This window comes from Eublepharis macularius, chromosome 2 (assembly GCF_028583425.1).
Source record: "Eublepharis macularius isolate TG4126 chromosome 2, MPM_Emac_v1.0, whole genome shotgun sequence".
In the NCBI taxonomy this organism is placed as follows: Eukaryota; Metazoa; Chordata; class Lepidosauria; order Squamata; family Eublepharidae; genus Eublepharis; species Eublepharis macularius.
This window is the reverse complement of record NC_072791.1, coordinates 6,012,308-6,029,550: the sequence shown is the minus strand read 5'-3', so window position 1 is coordinate 6,029,550 and position 17,243 is coordinate 6,012,308. Positions and strand designations below refer to the sequence as shown.

Genomic DNA, 17,243 nt, shown 5'->3' with positions numbered 1-17,243 from the left:
TTTCAGGAGAGCTAATGAAAAACTAGGTGGATCAAGCTGTATTCTGTTTTGGCTCCCATCTGTACATGCCATTGGATCTCCTAATTTGCACTGGGAAAGGATTCATTAATGCTGTTTTATCTTTCTATATATGAATGGGCAGTGACACTGCATGGTCAACTGCAACTGCAATGGGCAAACCCTGGCAAGCAACTACATCTGTGAACTTTCAGTCTAAATACAGAATATACATTTTAAAATACAGTCAGTGATAGTAAGAACAAATAACTCTTCACTCTGCCTACTAAAGATACAACACTGCATACTACTTTTTATTGTTGGACTCTGCAAATAGATACGGTCAAAAGCTGCCCATACCCAAGAATTCTCTGTTACTGTTGCCAGCTGGGGTAACAGTATGCCTTATGAAGACAGGAAGACTCCTACACTTATATCTCAGGCTGCGCACCCCCAAAAAGATTCAGGTTTCCTGCTTCTGGTTTACTCAGAGCAAGAAAAAAAATCGGGTAAACCCAAAACCCGAAGCAGCAAGCAAATGCACCAAATATGCAGGGAACCCTCTCCCAACCCTCCCCTCACGGCTTCCAAAGTTTCAGGGAGATTGGACTTTTGGGGGGCCATGCTATGATCCTCCCAAAAGATCTGCTCAGCCACATTATTCCCTATGAGGACTAACTTCACACCAGAAAATCTCAATAAGAAAAATTTGATTAAAAATACACAAAACCACATGAAGCAAGTAAGTGTGCAACTAGAAGTAGACTACTGGACAAATCCCCCTCAGTACAACCAAACTTATGAAAGGGGAACAACTTCCCTCCAAAGAATCATCCATTGAATTCAACCTAAACCATGTGGCAAAAACTAGTGGGCCGTTCTAAGATGCTGAGGGAGGGGGGTGGCATTTTGCAGGCAAAATGCACCAAACTTGCAGGGGACATACTCCTACCTGCCCTCTGAAGATCACCCTATTGTCAGGGAGATTGGACTTTGAGGGGTCATGTAATGGTCCCCCAAAGAAGGTTGACCATCCTAGCCACTCCACTTGTCTGTTTCTATTGCAGGAAATCCAGATTCCCACACAGTAAACACATGGATTGTGGAAGCGATGCACTTCCACTTACCATCCACAGCCCAGGCAGCCCAACAGAACCAAACCAAAGCCGCCCAAAAGCCCAACACCCCCAGAACTGGTTGGCCAGCCAGTCCCCATTATTCTCGATAATGGGAACTTTTAAAAATTATTTTCTCAGGGACACTTATGCACACATTCCTGGGATAGCCAAACAGAACCAAACGCTCCAGAAACCCCCAGAGCAGGCTGGCCAGCCAGTGCCACTTTTCATTTTCCCCTATGAGGACCAACCTTCACATCAGAGAATCACACCAACAAAAAATCAATTTAAATAAATTTAATTTATTAGATTTATGGTAACAGCAGCCATTAATGTTACATTAACATTTATTACATCAATATTAAATTATTAAAAGAGGGAGTACCCCCCCCCGAAGCTGACTTCAGGCTGAAACTGTGAGAAACTCTAGGGGAACCCGAGGAAATCTCTATGTACAGCATGGAGACAGAGAGTCTATCCAGCAGGGGAAGTCTCTCAATGTCTCTCTGTGGGCCAAGGGAAAATGTAGGCTGGCCAAAAAGCAAGCCTCCAATTGATATCCCTTGCAGCGTCTCCTTCCAGAGAATCCACTGACTGGAAGGATGATGCAACAGTAGAATTGGACACTCCTAACTCCCACCTCCCTTCTCTGACCTCCCTCCCTCCTCCCCCTTATACTACTATCCCTCCTTAACTACCCTGCCATTCAGAAAAAAGGAGGGAATCTCTGACAGCAGCATTTTTCTTGCTGTTTGCAAGCAACTTTGCAAACAGCTAGGAACGTGCTGCTTTCAAGCTTCCTGCCTTTTTTTTACCAAATGGGAGGGGGGAGGTTGTAGTGAGTTAGTCACTCTTTCTCCCCCTCCCCTCTGCTAAGAAAGAGCGGGAAGCTTTGCATTTTGCAGAACTTTGCTGGCTGTTTGCAAATGCGAAACACGAAGCAACCCGAAAGCAACCCTAATCACTTCGTGATAGTAGTATAAGGGGGAGGAGGGAGGTCAGAGAAGGAGGGGGGAGTTAGGAGTGTCCAATTCTACTGTTGCATCATCCTTCCAGCCAGTGGATTCTCTGGAAGGAGATGCTGCAAGGGATATAAATTGGAGGCTTGTTTTTTGGCCAGCCTACAACCCAGTAAACACGAAGCAACCCGAAGCAACCCTAATCACTTCGGGTTGCTCTGCTTTGGTATTTCCAGATCGCTAGACCCGATTCGGGAATATCGAATCTTCCCTAATTGGGTCTGATTCGGGTTTTTAACCTGAATCAGAATCCCGAAGCGCACATGCCTACTTATATCATACCATAGATCAGGAGTTGCCCAAAGGGCACCCATGAGTGCCATGGCGCCTGCTATTACCTTTCTAGGTGCCCAAGTGTTTTTAGAAAGTGAGTGGAGTGAGGTGGGACTTCTGCCCAGCAGGGCTTCTTATTGGCTGAGCAGATTTAAAAAATCTTTGCTTTTGATAGCACCTGCCACAACAGCACAAGAATCTTCTCTGCATGACTGAAGAAAGTTTTTTTAAACAATATGTCATTTTAAAAGGCATCCACAGTAGAGCTTCTGCCTGAAATGTTAAAGTGTTACTACTGGAGTTACGCATAACTTCACTTCCTGACGTTTTGCAGTTGCTGCAGCCATTTTGCAGTTGCAGCCGCCACACTGTGTCAAAATTTCAAAGGTGCCAGCAGACTCAAAAAAGCCGGGAACCCCTACAACAGATTGAGTAAAACAGAATTGTTCAGGAGGACATTCTGGGAAAGGGATGTAATTTGGGGAATTTGCAGGCAGTTTTTTTAGTGCGTTGCTTTTTAAGCGTATTATCCAATTCTTGTGCATTATCCAATGCATTGTTTTCTAATTTTTGTAATCTACTCTTATTGCATTGTTGTATATACTATGCTGTTTTTACTGCATTGTTTTCTAATTCTGTTATCCTCGAGTCTCAATGAGAAAGACTAGAAATGAAAAAGTACATATTAAACATATAAGAAAATGCTTATTTCTAATCTCTCCTCTCCTCCACCTTTAAACTTCCTTATCAGAAAGGTCTGCAACCGAAACTCATTACACAACAAAAACCCTTTGCTAACATTCTCCCTATGCCTGAAACCATTAGACAAATTAACAAAAAGCCTCGCAAGGCTTCTGCAAATGCACCGAATCCAACCGCAAAATCAATTCAGCTCATTTGTAGGCTCTGCTGCTATCCTGTCCTGGAGGAAGTCTCCACTTACCGAGATCTACAGCGTCAGCAGGGATAATTTATACCAAGCCTGGAAAAGAATACACATTTGTCTTTGTCTCTCTCAAAGGAAATAAAGTATGATAATGAAGACAGAAATACAAAGAAAGCAACATTTCTTCAAATATAATCCACGTCCACGACGAATCCGTCAGAACATCTGAAAAAGAAGGAGATGACCATGCCACATGTCTAAGGTCTCAATTAAAGAAAGCATCCTTGTTTAGGAAAGACACTGAAGCAGATACTTCCAGAGAAACAAAGGCTTTGCTCTTTACAGCTTCCACAGAATACAGTAAATTGGTATTTTAAAACGGGGCCTAATTTTGAACTTCATCCATAACTGTAATGTAAGAACTAGTTGTTGCATTCAAGTGAGTTCCTTTCTCCATTTACAAATATTTTTAGCTTTCCACACACAGACCATAAACCGGCTCAGTGAACCTGTCAGGTTCAAAGAGGCCTGAGCCAAGGGAGAACACCCAAGTGGGTTTTAATATGTGGCAAATGCTTCACTCCACTGACCCCTGGCAAACACCAAATCACAGAAGAAATTTCCCTGGGCTCACCAGTTTGAAAGATGAAAATACACACCACAAAACAACCTCCTGCAGATTCCTTCGCTCTGATTCTTTCAATATATATCCTGTATATTGAAAGAATCAGAATAAGGCTGTAATCCTACACACCTAGTTAAGCATAGGTATAATCACTGAATTAATAGGCTGTTCGCCTGAGATCCTAACAAACACTTTCTACAAATTCTAATCACTAGGTATGTCGGAAAGCTCAGGTGGCTGGTATTCATTAAGAATTTTACACATCCTATATATTTTCCCACACTAGCTTTGATTTTATCATCATCAACAACAGTAAAAGTGATCTGAGCCATTATTTAAAACATTTATAACTCTCATTTTCCCTGTAGAAAGGAGTTGTAACCATACCAATGATAAAAATAAAAAGCTGGCACACAAGCTCGTACTAGGAAAGATGGAACAACCTGACTGAAATTCTAATTTATTTCAGATGTCTACAGACATTGTTAGGCTACACATTTTAACCAAAGAAAGTAGAGCTGACTACTATGCCTTACTTACAAGAGCTCCCCCACCATGAAATTTTTGACTGGGGACTTGACCCCGCATCCTGTCACCCATTCCTCCCAATTAACACGCCCCTTCCTATATATTTTATGCAAAAGATAATGCCTCATTGAAGATGTGCACATTATGCCTGCACAATGGGCTGGACAAACATTTCAGAATTCCTACATTGCAGCCATTGTCAACTGTAACTCCTCCGTTCATTTTTTAGCCTTTAAAATGTGTTTTTTTTTAAGGCCAAGGATTTTCAGATGTGAGAATATCCACTTGTGCAGTAATCCTCATAAGACACTCTTACACTTCAGGAGTTTGCTAGCTGCTTTACTACGCCACAAAGACATATATCATACAGCTGTGCAGCTGTCCATGTATGCATTCAACACTTCTTTCTAAGTGAATGATTTTACTTCACTCAACAATCCCAGAGGCAAAAAGTACGTACAAAGTAAATGCTGAAAAGAAATGCAGCAATCCTAACATAGCAATTGCTTTTAGCTGGCTTCACAAATTATGCAGCAAGCATTCTAGTCCCCCCGCCCCCCGCTTCTGTATCGTGCCCCTAGCATTCCAAGCTGTGATTTTTGATGTTGCAAATTCATATTTAGCTCATTAAAACAAGAGCTATCCTAATAAAGAGCGACCAGAATTGGGCAGTAAAAAGACAGTGGTAATTACAGTTTGAAACTTGCTGTGGCTGACTGCTCGGAGCGCCACTGCTACGCATCCTCTTTTCATTTCAATAGGGTTATAGAAAAGTACCTCTGAGGCCGATCATTAGAAAATCCAGTATGTGAGAACTTCAGTGAAAGGAATGGGAGCTGTGCAATATGAATGGCATCCAACCTAGGGCAGAATTTCTGGGATCTGACACTGCAGAAGGCAGCACCACAGCAAACCGGACAGAAAAACAAGCAACAGATGATTAACAATTGCCTACTAAAGCAACTGTAAATGGCTTGCCAGAGAACAGAATCAATGGGAAGACAGTAAGCCTCCACAACCGGGCAGAAAAGACATTGAGGAAATGCAACTATGGACACTGTACACAGAGAGACTCCCACAGAGCGTCAGAAGGCAAAAGACCTCGGGGATCCCTAAGCCACCTGTGATTTTAGTCCTGTAAACTGATACAGTTACCCAAGGTAAACAGGTCACCACTACTATAATATTACTGTTGACAGAAAAGCATCTTGTGTTTAATCTTCTCAAGGCCACATGTTTACATCCTCTCTTCTCAGTGCTGCTTTTAAAGCTGGTATCTCACAACCTCTGCTTCCAAACCTCAGAAATCCCTCTGTGAACAGCATATGCTGTGATTTAAAACATCTGTCCACCAGATTTAATAAGATGAAATTGCCTGCAAGTGGAAAAACAACACAGGAGGGCACCAAATTCAGTCTCTGCTGTTTACATTCACCGTCTCCCAGTCTCTGTCTTTCCCCCCATGGTCACCTCATCAAACAAGTAGGTATTGCTTTCTCCCTCTCCATTACCTATTGCACAATCAGCCAGGAAGCAAAATAAAGCTGTTCCCCCATTTTGCAGTCAGACTGTGTTTCACACAAAAAGCCATCTAACTGCCCCAGTTAACTAAATACTACAGGAGGCCTCACCATCTCTACGCACTTCAGGTGATAAAAGGGACAGGGAAGCACAGATGCAACTTTGCTGCAGGCGCGCGCGCATTCTGTATGGCTTTGAGGCAGAGCAAGAACACCCCCTGCGTTCACGGATCAAAATCAGCAGAAACAGGCATGCAGATGCTCACTTTTGCTCCCTCGGTTCTATCTCCGAGACCCAGGTTTTCAAAGGGGCATTTTAAACAACAATAAGGGAAACTTATGGAAAGTGGAAATGACAAGGAAAAAAATCAGAAAAGGTTTGTGGTTAAAGCACTGGACTAGGAAGATGGGGTTCAAATCCACTGAATGATCTCGGGCAAATCACTCTCTCGCAGCCTAACTCATATCCCCCAAAACACTGTGATGCAAGTGCTGTAGTAAACAGCATGAGCCCCGTGGAGAAAGGACGGCAGAATAAAAATGTGATCGATAACCTTGCCTAGCAAACACCATGTGGGAAAGCGCAGCAACTGTAAAACAGATAAGGAAGGTCTACAGACGCTGAAGCTGGAGCCATGCTAGCAGTGAAGTTACATGGAGACAGCAGGCATGGAAAGGCCCCTCATCTTCCACTGAAAGGTTTCTGGGAAAGAGAGAGAGGAGGAGCAAACCCATAGGTGTATGCACCTATATAAATACTCAGTCCTGTGGAAATTTGCAACAGAATTACAGCATCACTTTGGAATGAAGGCTGATTTCTGAGGGAAGAGTCTGACGATGCAGGACAGGCCATTCTTTCCACCTGCAACAGCTTCTGACAGCCACTGTACAGATGTTTTATCGTGCTCACTCTGTCCCTGGCATACAATCCCAGATCTTAGATTTCTCCCCTGAAACAGATGTTTTTTTCCAGGCAAGACAGAAGCAATGCTGGTCAGGAAGAATGCTGCTTTGTGGGGACTGGAGCCATGTCTGGCAGACAGAGTGGAACTGGTGTTCGCAGAGCAGGTGAAGAGCTAAGCGACACTTGCAGACCCATCTCTGCTGGGGATGGCAGGGTAGCCAACAGAGCTTTCTGTCTGCTGTAGCTGGTTCATCAACTCTTTCCTTTCCTAGCCACGTTAAACCACATTTTTGCTACCTTGTGGTTGGGTTACTTTAACAAGCTTTAAATGGTTCTGAATATGGAAGTCAGGGGCTAGTTGATGGGAATATGTCTTGCCCATTTTAAAACAGCTACATTGGCTACCAGGCTATTCCTGAGTCCCAGTCAAGATGCCAGTGATGACCTATAAAGCCCTTCACAGCCTGGAATCCAGGTATCTGTCTCTCCCCACATGTCCCTGTACACCAATTGGCAGCCTTCAGGTTGCCTCCCTCTTTGAGGTAGCCCACCCGGCATCTACTACAGCCCACTTTTTCCTACAGAATGAGCCCTAGTACTGATTTTTAGGAGGCACTGCAAGGCCATTTTATTCACTAGAGCTTTTAATGGGCATAAACTGCAGGGACTTTCTTGTAAAGGTAAACAAGGGTAAATAAAGTTCTTGCCTACGTTAACAAAGTTGCCTTGTCTGGCATGCAGAGTTTAGATCCTCGGGAGGACAGTCAGTGATACAGTGCACACATACTTAATAGGCAGTAGCCGACTAAAGGTTAAGAACAACAGATCAAATCAGTTAGCAAGGAGGCCAAGGAATCTTCCTCAACCACAAGGTGGGTACTGTTGGCATATAAAATAATGTGTAATTGCCAGAACTCTTGGAACAGCAGGGCCCAATTTGCAATAGCAGATCTGTGGAGGTACGGTGCAATTAAAATAGAGGCAATTGTAAGTGAAGAAGGGATCCTCTTGTACTTTTTTCACTCTGCCCAAACTGTGTCCTTTGGCTAGCCGAGAAAGGATTGCCTCAGTTTTTGGCCTTCTCCTGTAGTTGCCTGGATGGGTGCCTCTCTCCTTGTCATGATAATTGATGAACCTAGCTTTCTACTTACCATTCTAGAAGAAAACTCTCTCTTTCTAAAATAAATCCTTTATGGTCGAAAGTTTGTGGATAATGCCTAATTAAGTCTCACAAGCTAGAGGAAAAAAGATTTCAACAGATGTGGGTAAACAGTCTTAACTTTTTAAAATATCCTGTATTTTATCTAACAGAAACCTGATTTTTGTTTTTTAAAAAACCCTTTAAATGCAGGAAAAGTGAGCAGAATAGAAGAAACTCAAATACAAATAGTTTACATAAATAGCAAGTTCAGTTTTTCTCACTGTAGAAATATTTTAGCACATGATACATGGAGCCTTGAGGGCAGCCATACTGTCCCCAGTGCCAATTATGGTGTTTATTCAGGATAAACAGCATAGGTAGGAAAAAAGGCAAACTTACTCCTCCCCAAATCAGCAGAGTGGCTTAGAGGGTAACTTGATGGAAATGCAAGACATCTCTTTAAGACTGCAAGGGAGGCAGTAGCCACAGATTTAACAGGAGGGAAGTGACAGCACGTATGCGTGGCACAAAAAAGCACCTGGCTAACCTTGTGCCAGAACAGAGGGAGAAAGGTTGGTTCCATATTCAGAGACAACCAGGTGCTGCTGACTGGTACGGCAAAGGATACAGGGAGAGGTTTTAGCTCCACCTCTACCTGGCAGGTGTGGATTCTTGCTATGAGTAAGCAGGTATTGAATATGGGCGATTGCGGAAACACGTGGCTATGCATCACCATTACCACATACATACTCAGGTGTATGCATAAGCAAAATCTGAATGGAATACATGATGATGACTATATGGACTTGGAGAAAACAAAGGCAGAGATAAACCCACATTGGAAACAGGGCAGTGGAATCTCGTGACAGGGGAAGAATAAAACCAAAATGGAGAAGACAATTACTCTAAAACCAGGCACCAGCACATAATATTGGTGCTGGGCAGGGGGTAGTTGGAAGAGTCAAGCAACTACACTGCAAAGGCAGACACCGGAGGCCTGGGTGGAGAAGGAAGATAAAGGAAACAATGAGTCAGGCTTGCAGTGTGCCTCTCTTCAGCATCCCTTCCCTTCAGCATCTCCCTCCCTGTGCCCATAATCTGTAATACTGTCCAAGGGCTGCCATGGCCTTTCCTCCACTCCTGCTGCACAATGCCCAAGGCTGCCATTCCATGCACCCTTGTAAGAGAATAAACTCCATAGAACTACATCGGGACCCACTTCCAAAAAACACAGAGGGACGGGGCAGGTCTGCAGGCTGCGTTTATCCCATTTGCCCTATGCCAGCCAACTCTGGAAACATGGTTGCCAACTCTGGGTTGAGAAATTCCTGATGATTTGTATTTATGTACATTATTTATACGGACCATATATACCACCATGTTGCCTTATATACTATCTGTTGCCTTAAGTATGTGCTCCTATGTACTACCTGTGCTTCAAGTATGATCCTACTGGGTAGATACACGTAGTCTAATGTCAGTCCTAGAATTGCTTATGCTCTGTTTCAGCATTCCTTCAACTCTGAATTGGATTATTGCTAATGCTGTCTTTGCATACTTGCATCTACTTACCCCATGCCATTATTTATGGAAATGTCCTTGATATCGACTGTAATAATCTTGCACTGTGTAATCCACCTTGCGTCTCAAGGAGAAAGGCGGATTATAAAAATGAGGAACGAAGGATGGATGGATAGTCCCCTTTCTCACTGAGAGCCAAGCTACAAGTGACAAATTACACTTGTGCTCCAGAGCAAGTGAATGGCAAGTGAACAGGGGGGAATACACGTGTGTCTGTTCATCTGCCTGGCAAGTGTAATTCGTCACTTGGCTCTCAGACTCAAGGCGGTTTACAGAGTGGGTCAGTGCAGTCAATTTCAAAAACACTTCAATACACATGTAAGAGGGTATGTGCCTGTAAATCTGCAAACCAGCAGAAGTCCAGGGGTAGAGCCTGTAGACAGCAGGTCCGGGAAGGAACCCCAGCGGGGTGTAATGTCAAGGGTACCCCCCCCCTCCCAAAGCTGCCATTTTCTCCAGGGGAGCCGATCTATAACCTAGAGATCGTTTGCAATTCCGAGAGACCTAGGTTGGCAGCCGTACTCACGAGCAAGGCTCTACCGTGACTGCAACGGGGAGGCGGACTTACGGTTCCAGTAGACCGGGTAGCACTCGGCGTTGCCCACGTCCACCTCGTAGAGGCCGCCGCGGACACACACGGGCTCCGGGCTGAGGACGCCGGAGGCGCTGCGCTCGGGGCTGGCGGAGCCCTCGGCGGGGCTGGGCGAGGCGGGCCGGCGCTCGAGCAGCGGCAGGGCCCGGTAGGCCAGCTCGAGGCGCAGCGAGTCGTAGCCGATGAAGGGCTTCCAGCTCTTGCGCTCCTCGCGGTAGAACCAGCGCACCTCCTCCGGCCCCAGCTCGCGGACCACCTCGTAGCAGCGGGCGGCCGAGGCCGAGGGCGAGACCGAGGCGGCGGCGCGGCTACCGGCCCCCCGCGGGCGCTTGCGGGGCTCGGCGGCGGGGCCCGAGAAGCCGCTGCCGGCGCTGCCGCTGCTGCCCGGCCCGCCGGCCTCCTCCTCCTCCTCCTCCGCGCCGTCCTCGTCCTCCTCGTCGTCCTCTTCCTCCTCCTCGGCCGCGCCGTCCTCCTCGTCCTCCGCCGGGAAGAGCAGCGGCCCCCCGCCCGGGTCGAGCAGCAGCAGGCGGTCGGCGCGGCGGCGGCGGCGGCGCTGCGGCGGGGAGGCCTTGTGGTGGGCGCGGTGGCGGCGCGGCGGGTGGGGCGGCGCCGCCTCCTCCGAGCCCGACGAGGACGACGACGACTGAGGCGCGCCCTCGAGCTGCGGGTGCTGCGGGTGCCGCGGCCGCCGCCCCTCCGCCTCGGGGCCCCCGGCGCTCTCCGCCTCCGCGCCGTCGCCCCGCGCCGCCGAGCGCTTGTGGAGGCCGGGCGGGCGCCTCAGCGGCTCGGCGCGGCGCGGCGCCGCGGCGGCCTCCTCGGGGCTCTCCATGCTGACGGGCGGCCGCGCTGCGTTGCCTCCCCTCAGCCGGCGCCACACGCGGCAACGCCCGCCGGCCGGCCGGCCCCGCGCTAGGCCCGCCTCACGCGCCGCCTCACAGGCAGGGAAGGGGGGAGGGAAGGAGCCGCCAACCGTCACGCGCGCGGCACGGGCTGGGGAAGGCCGCCCGTTGGCGGGGGAGGGGCGCCTCAGGAACGGCCGGCCCCGCCGCCGCCCTGCGTGGCCAATAATAATAATAATAATAATAATAATAATAATAATAATAATAATAATAATAATAATCGCTCTTCGGGGCAACTTAATGCTCCCTTAGAGTGGTTCAACAAGTATGTTGTTATTATCCCCACAACAATCATCATCCTGTGGGGTGGGTGGGGCTGAGAGAGCTCTGACTGACTCAAAGTCACCCAGCTGGCTTCAAGTGGAGGAGTGGGGACTCGAACCCGGCTCTCCCGATTAGAGTCCTGCGGCTTTTTAACCGCTAGTAGTTGTGTGTGTGTTATTTGCCCTCAAGTCATCTCCGACCTAAGGCGACCCTATGAATGAAAGACCGCCAAAATGCCCTATCATTAACAGACTTGCTCAGATCCTGCAAACTGGAGGACGTGGCTTCTTTTATTGAGCCCAGCCATCTCGTTTTGGTTCTTCCTCTTTCCCTGCTGCCTTCCACTTTTCCTAGCATTATTGACTTTTCCAGAGAATCTTGTCTTCTCATGATGTGACCGAAGTATGAAAGCCTCAGTTTTGTCATTTTAGCTTCTAAGGAGAATTCAGGCTTGATTTGATCTAATACCCACTTATTTGTCTTTTTGGCTGTCCATGGTATCCGCAAAACTCTCCTCCAGCACCACAGGTTAAAGAACTATTATCCTGTTGCATGAAGAGACTTCTCCAAATCTTATCCCATAATAATAAAAACAACAACATTTGATTTATATACCACCCTTCAGGACAACTTAATGCCACACTCAGAGCCGCTTACAAAGTGTGTTATATTATCCTCAAGGACAATCACCCTGTGAGGTGGGTGGGGCCGAGAGAGTTCTGAGAGAGCTGTGACTGACCCAAAGTCACCCAGCTGGCTTCAAGTGGAGGAGTGAGGAATCAAACCTGGCTCTCCAGATTAGAGTCCTGAGGCTCTTAACCACTACACCAAACTGGCTCGCTGGGTTGGGAAATTCCCAGTGATTGGGGGACCGAGCCTGCGAAAGGTGGGCTTTGGGGAGGGAAGGGAGCTCAGCCAGGACCCTCCACCAAGCCATTTTCTCCCAGGCAGGTGCTTTCAGATGTAATTCTAGGAGAAAGCCACGGCCCACCTGGAGGTTGGGAACCCTGCATGGCCTCCCTATGACTAGAAAACTAGCAGAAGTCCCAAAACCTAAGGAGATTTCCAATTTTCCTGCTAACCTGGGACTTTTTGCAGGTTTGTGGAAAGATCTGTCTTATCTTTTCATGGCTTCAATCTCTGGATTTAAATAGCCACAGTTAGGGCCACAATAAGAATTAGATATATGGAGGAGGAGGAGGAGATGCCTCTGTGTTCTACTGTACCTCTTTGCAGCCATTGAAATGTCATTCTTGTAGCTTTCGGACTTTAAGTGTCTTCCATTCTGAATTTAGATCCAGAGGAGAGTTAAGCCGTGTTAGTCTGTAATTGCAAAATAGTACAAAGTCCGGTAGCACCTTTAAGACTAACCCACTTTATTGCGGCATAAGCTTTCAAGAACCACAGCTCTCTTTGTCAGATGCATTCTGAATTTAAGCATTCTCTGTTGTTTGAATGTCTTGTGTTCAATTGCTAGGACTGGCTGTCCATTGAGGTGTAGACGCTGTCACTTTAAAAACACCCTGCTGGCTATGGGTGAAGCATCTGCAGGCCACTGAGAGAGAAGATGCTGACCTAGGAGGTTTGCAACTAAACAGAGCCTTTGTACAATCTAGGAGTGTAATTCAAACCCTTTGACACGAAGCAAGATCACTTACTTGATAATGGAAAGGCCCAGAGTTTGTGGAAGCAGAAGCTGGAATTTTCTGGGCCAAGCAGTGTTTCTCCATCAAATGGAAAGTGGCTCAAGTTATTTCATCATCATCATCATCATCATCATCATCATCATCATCATCATCATCATCATCATCATCATCATCATCATCATCATCATCATCATCATATTTATATCCTGCCCTCCCTGTAAGCGTGCTCAGGGCAGGTAACAACAGTAGATAAAATATACAGAGATAAAATCACAATCATTTAACATGGCCTTCTAATAAAACACCTGCTCACTGTATAAGAACCATTTAGCATCTGACGGAGGTGGTGCAGCTTAACCATGCATGGTCGTTCATATATGGGCGGGATAGATGGTCAATACCCCCCTACAGATATAGGGGAGACCAGGAGAGAGGCTCATTTGATGGAATCGCTGATGGCCTCAACCATATGCCTGGCGGAACATCTCCGTCTTACAGACCCGCCTGAAGGAGACAAGATCTTGACAGGCCTGGGTGTCCTTAGACAGAGAGCTCCACCAGATTGGAGCCAGGACCGAAAAGGCCCTGGCCCTGGTTGAGGCGAATTGAGCCTCCCTGGGGCCAGGGACCACCAGTAGGTGCTTCCCAGCTGATCTCAGCACCCTCCGGGGAGTATATGGGAAAAGATGGTCCCTCAGGTATGCTGGTCCCAGTCTGTTTAGGGCTTTATAGGTCAAGACCAAACCTTGAACCTGATCCGGAACTCCACAGGGAGCAAGTGTAGCTGCTGCAGAACTGGAGTTACACGTGTCCTGAAAGGCAAGCCCATCAGGACACGGGCAGCAGCGTTCTGGACCAGCTGTAATTTCCGGGTCAGACTCAAGGGAAGCCCTGCGTAGAGCTTTGCTTTGGGATTCCCGAATCGTTTCAGCAATGCTGGGTCCAATTCAGGAATCCCGAATCTTTCCAAATTGGGCCCGATTTGGGTTAAAAACCCAAATCAGAAACCCGAAGTGCACATCCCTAGACATAACTGTGGGCTCTCGAAGGTCTGAGGTCCCACCTTCTATTATTTCTTTCTCTCCCTCCACCTCCTCGTGTTTCATCTAGTGCTGCCTGAACTGGAAAATCAGAAACAATGCCGCTCTGATTGTCCCGAGTCCCAGAACAAAGTGACCAAAGTGGTCCTACCGTCCTACAGAGACTTTTGACTGGGGATGAGGCCTTTTGAGGAGGAGGTCCCCCATTGTACAACCCTCTCCCATTTCTCACGCTTTCACAGAGTCTCTCTACACGAGACATCTGACAGGTGAAGAACACGTGTCGGGAGATGCAATGGTAGCTGGGAATGGGGAGTTTAAAAAGACAGAGCTTGCAACAGGGCAAAGGCTTTGCTATACACTGGAGCTGTGCGAAGGGGCTGTGAAATGCCAGAAGGGAAATTTCAGCCCATTAGAACCTCTCCGGGTTGTTGTAGCATAAGCTTTCGAGAACCACAGCTCTCTTTGTCAGATGCAAAATAGTAAAGAGTTCAGTAGCACCTTTAAGACTAACCAACATTGCTGTAGAATCAGATTTCGAGAACCACAGCTCTCTTCATCAGATACATGAGTCTGACGAAGAGAGCTGTGGTTCTCGAAAGCTTATGCTACAACAAAGTTGGCTAGTCTTAAAGGTGCTACTGGACTCCATCTCTAAGGTATATAAAGTGCTGCTGAAATGGTATACTGAAGATGAAACAGTTAAAGTGCAAATGGTGAAGTGGGCTATAAACTTTAATAAGGAAATAACAATGGAGGCGTGGGAATACTTGTGGAAGAATACAGTGAAGATCACGACATGCACCAATATTAAAGAGAATGTCTACAAAATGATTTATCGTTGGTATATGACACCAAAGAAAATTGCGCTAGGGAATTTGAACACGTCTAATAAATGCTGGAAATGTAAAAAGCATGAGGGATCTTTGTACCATATGTGGTGGACTTGTGAGGTAGCTAGGCAGTACTGGGGGGAAATAATAAGAGTAATAAGCGAGATTTTACAATTTCAAATTAATAAGAACCCAGAACTCCTGCTACTGAACTTGGGAATGGAGGATATTCCAGCACAATATAGGACATTGCTATTTTACATGACAGCAGCGGCTAGACTTTTGTACGCGCAAAAGTGGAAAGTGCAAGAAGTGCCAACTATTGAGGACTGGATATATAAATTGCTGTACATGGCGGAAATGGATAAAATGACAAGGAAACAGAGACCTTGATCCAGGACAGTTCAACACGGATTGGGAGAAGCTGAAACAATATTTAGTGAAGAGATGGGAGGTGGGAGGAGAACTGTGGCAGTTTGAAAATTACTGAAATACAATAAAAGTAGAGGGAGGTGACTTTACCGGGGGTTGGAGAGGTAAATGAGGATTTCTAAGCAACTATTTTATTAGACTATTATATATAGCATTAAGTATTATAGGTGTTATTACAAGAATTATAATGATAGAAATTAACTAATTATAAGGATAGAAACTAATTAATTTCATTTCTGGCAATAATTGTATAATGGAGATAATTTTATAATTGCAATGAAGGAATTTAAGTAAGGTGGGAAAATATATATTAATGTATAGATCATGTATTAAATTGACTGAATTGGTTTGGAGGTATATATGGGTCAAATTGATTGACTATTTTTGGTGGATAGTTGCATAATGAAAGAATAATACAATTATATAATTAAAACAGTATGAAGATAAGATATGTAGAAAAAGTAATATATAGAGTATAAGTTAAATTGGTTGACTTATATGAAATGTACTGTTTATAGAAGTATCTAAAATTATGCTAAATGAGGGATAAATTGTTTGTCCCATATTGAAGATGAGATTATAAAATAGAGTATTGAGTACCAAAATTAGCTAAATGATTATTACCAAAAGAAAATATGCCAAGAATGTGTTATTTAGTTATGTATTATTTAGTTGTTAAAGTAAGTAGGAAGACAGAAGGAGCACTGTGTTATATAGATAAGCTTAGAAGAAAGTGAAAGTTTACGTTTGATAGAATAAATTTAAAATGAGTAAGGGAAAAGGGACAAGGGGTTGGAAAACTGTTGGAAGTCAACAAAAGGGGGGGAAAGGGAGGGGGTTAGAATTGGAAAAATTAAAGGAAACTGATTGTAATGTACAATTTAATGACATCTAATCTAATAAAAAAATTTATAAAAAAAAAAAAGGTGCTACTGGACTCCGTAAAGAGTCCAGTAAAGAGTCACTCCTCAGAGCACATTCTCCCTTTCAGCTGGTTGGAAAAAAAGATTTAAGTAGTAAATAACTCCAGGCAGGCACTTGCTTACACCAAAACACCAGCCATCTCCCAGTTCAACTGTTTCAAAAGAACTTTCCCTCACTCCTCAAACCCATAATGGCCTTTGTACACCATTGTGTGTGACAGTACAGGCCACAGTTAGGGACACATTGCCTTGGAAAAAGGAGAATTGTGTAATGTGAAGTCCTATAAGGCAGGACTGGTTTTGTTTTATCAGATTCCCAGAATCAGACACTTTAACCACTATACAACACTGCCTCTCCACTGTGCATGCAGTGTGCTGTTACCTGCAGAGCCCTTCCAATCTAACTGAGGGGGCTTAGTCCCCCACCCCCCACCCCAGTTTTACTGGGAAGAATCTTCTCTTGCACTTGTTTTGTTGTATTTGTTCTGCACCTACATAAGTTCAAAGAAGAAAAATGGAACTTTACTTATAATTTAAGTCATTGGGTAGAAAAAAGGGGAAAGTACAGTTGAGTAAGAATTGCCTAACGATTGCAGAGCAATGGAAAATAAAACTATGAATAATGAACGTGCTTGCCCTATGACTTTACCTTCTCTTAAGATGTTAAGAGAAATAAAATAACAATAGCTACCAGATTTCAGTTTCCATCTTTTTGTTATATTAACGACATGTTACCTTCTTCAGCAAGGCCAAATTATTGCTTTGTTACTGACATCCTATTCCAGATTTCCCAAAGGAATCCTTCCTTCTTAAAGAACCACCAGACTTTTCCTGAAGCAAATGACTCGTCTTGGCACTAGATTTCTGGGAATCCAGTGGTCAGGTGACAGTCTGGAAGCTACAAGGAAGACATACTTGAATGTCCCTGCTGGCAGAATCCAGGCCAGGGAGGCTAACAGCTAGCAAAAGAAACTGGTTCTATAGCCTTTTACCAAGCTGGGAAGATTGGTTTAGGTTAACCT

At 45.4% G+C, this 17,243-nt stretch overlaps 1 protein-coding gene across 2 annotated transcripts in view; it reads right to left on the bottom strand.

The window, feature by feature from the left end:
• Positions 1-11,043, bottom strand: part of DDHD1 (DDHD domain containing 1) — a 44,710-nt gene extending 33,667 nt beyond the window's left edge. For both annotated transcript variants that reach the window (XM_054972449.1, XM_054972450.1), the window contains exon 1: positions 10,161-11,043. In XM_054972449.1, the coding sequence (XP_054828424.1) occupies positions 10,161-11,013 (853 nt within the window). In that variant the 5' untranslated portion in view covers positions 11,014-11,043. The remainder of the gene's footprint in view (positions 1-10,160) is intronic.
• Positions 11,044-17,243: the final 6,200 nt, after the last annotated feature.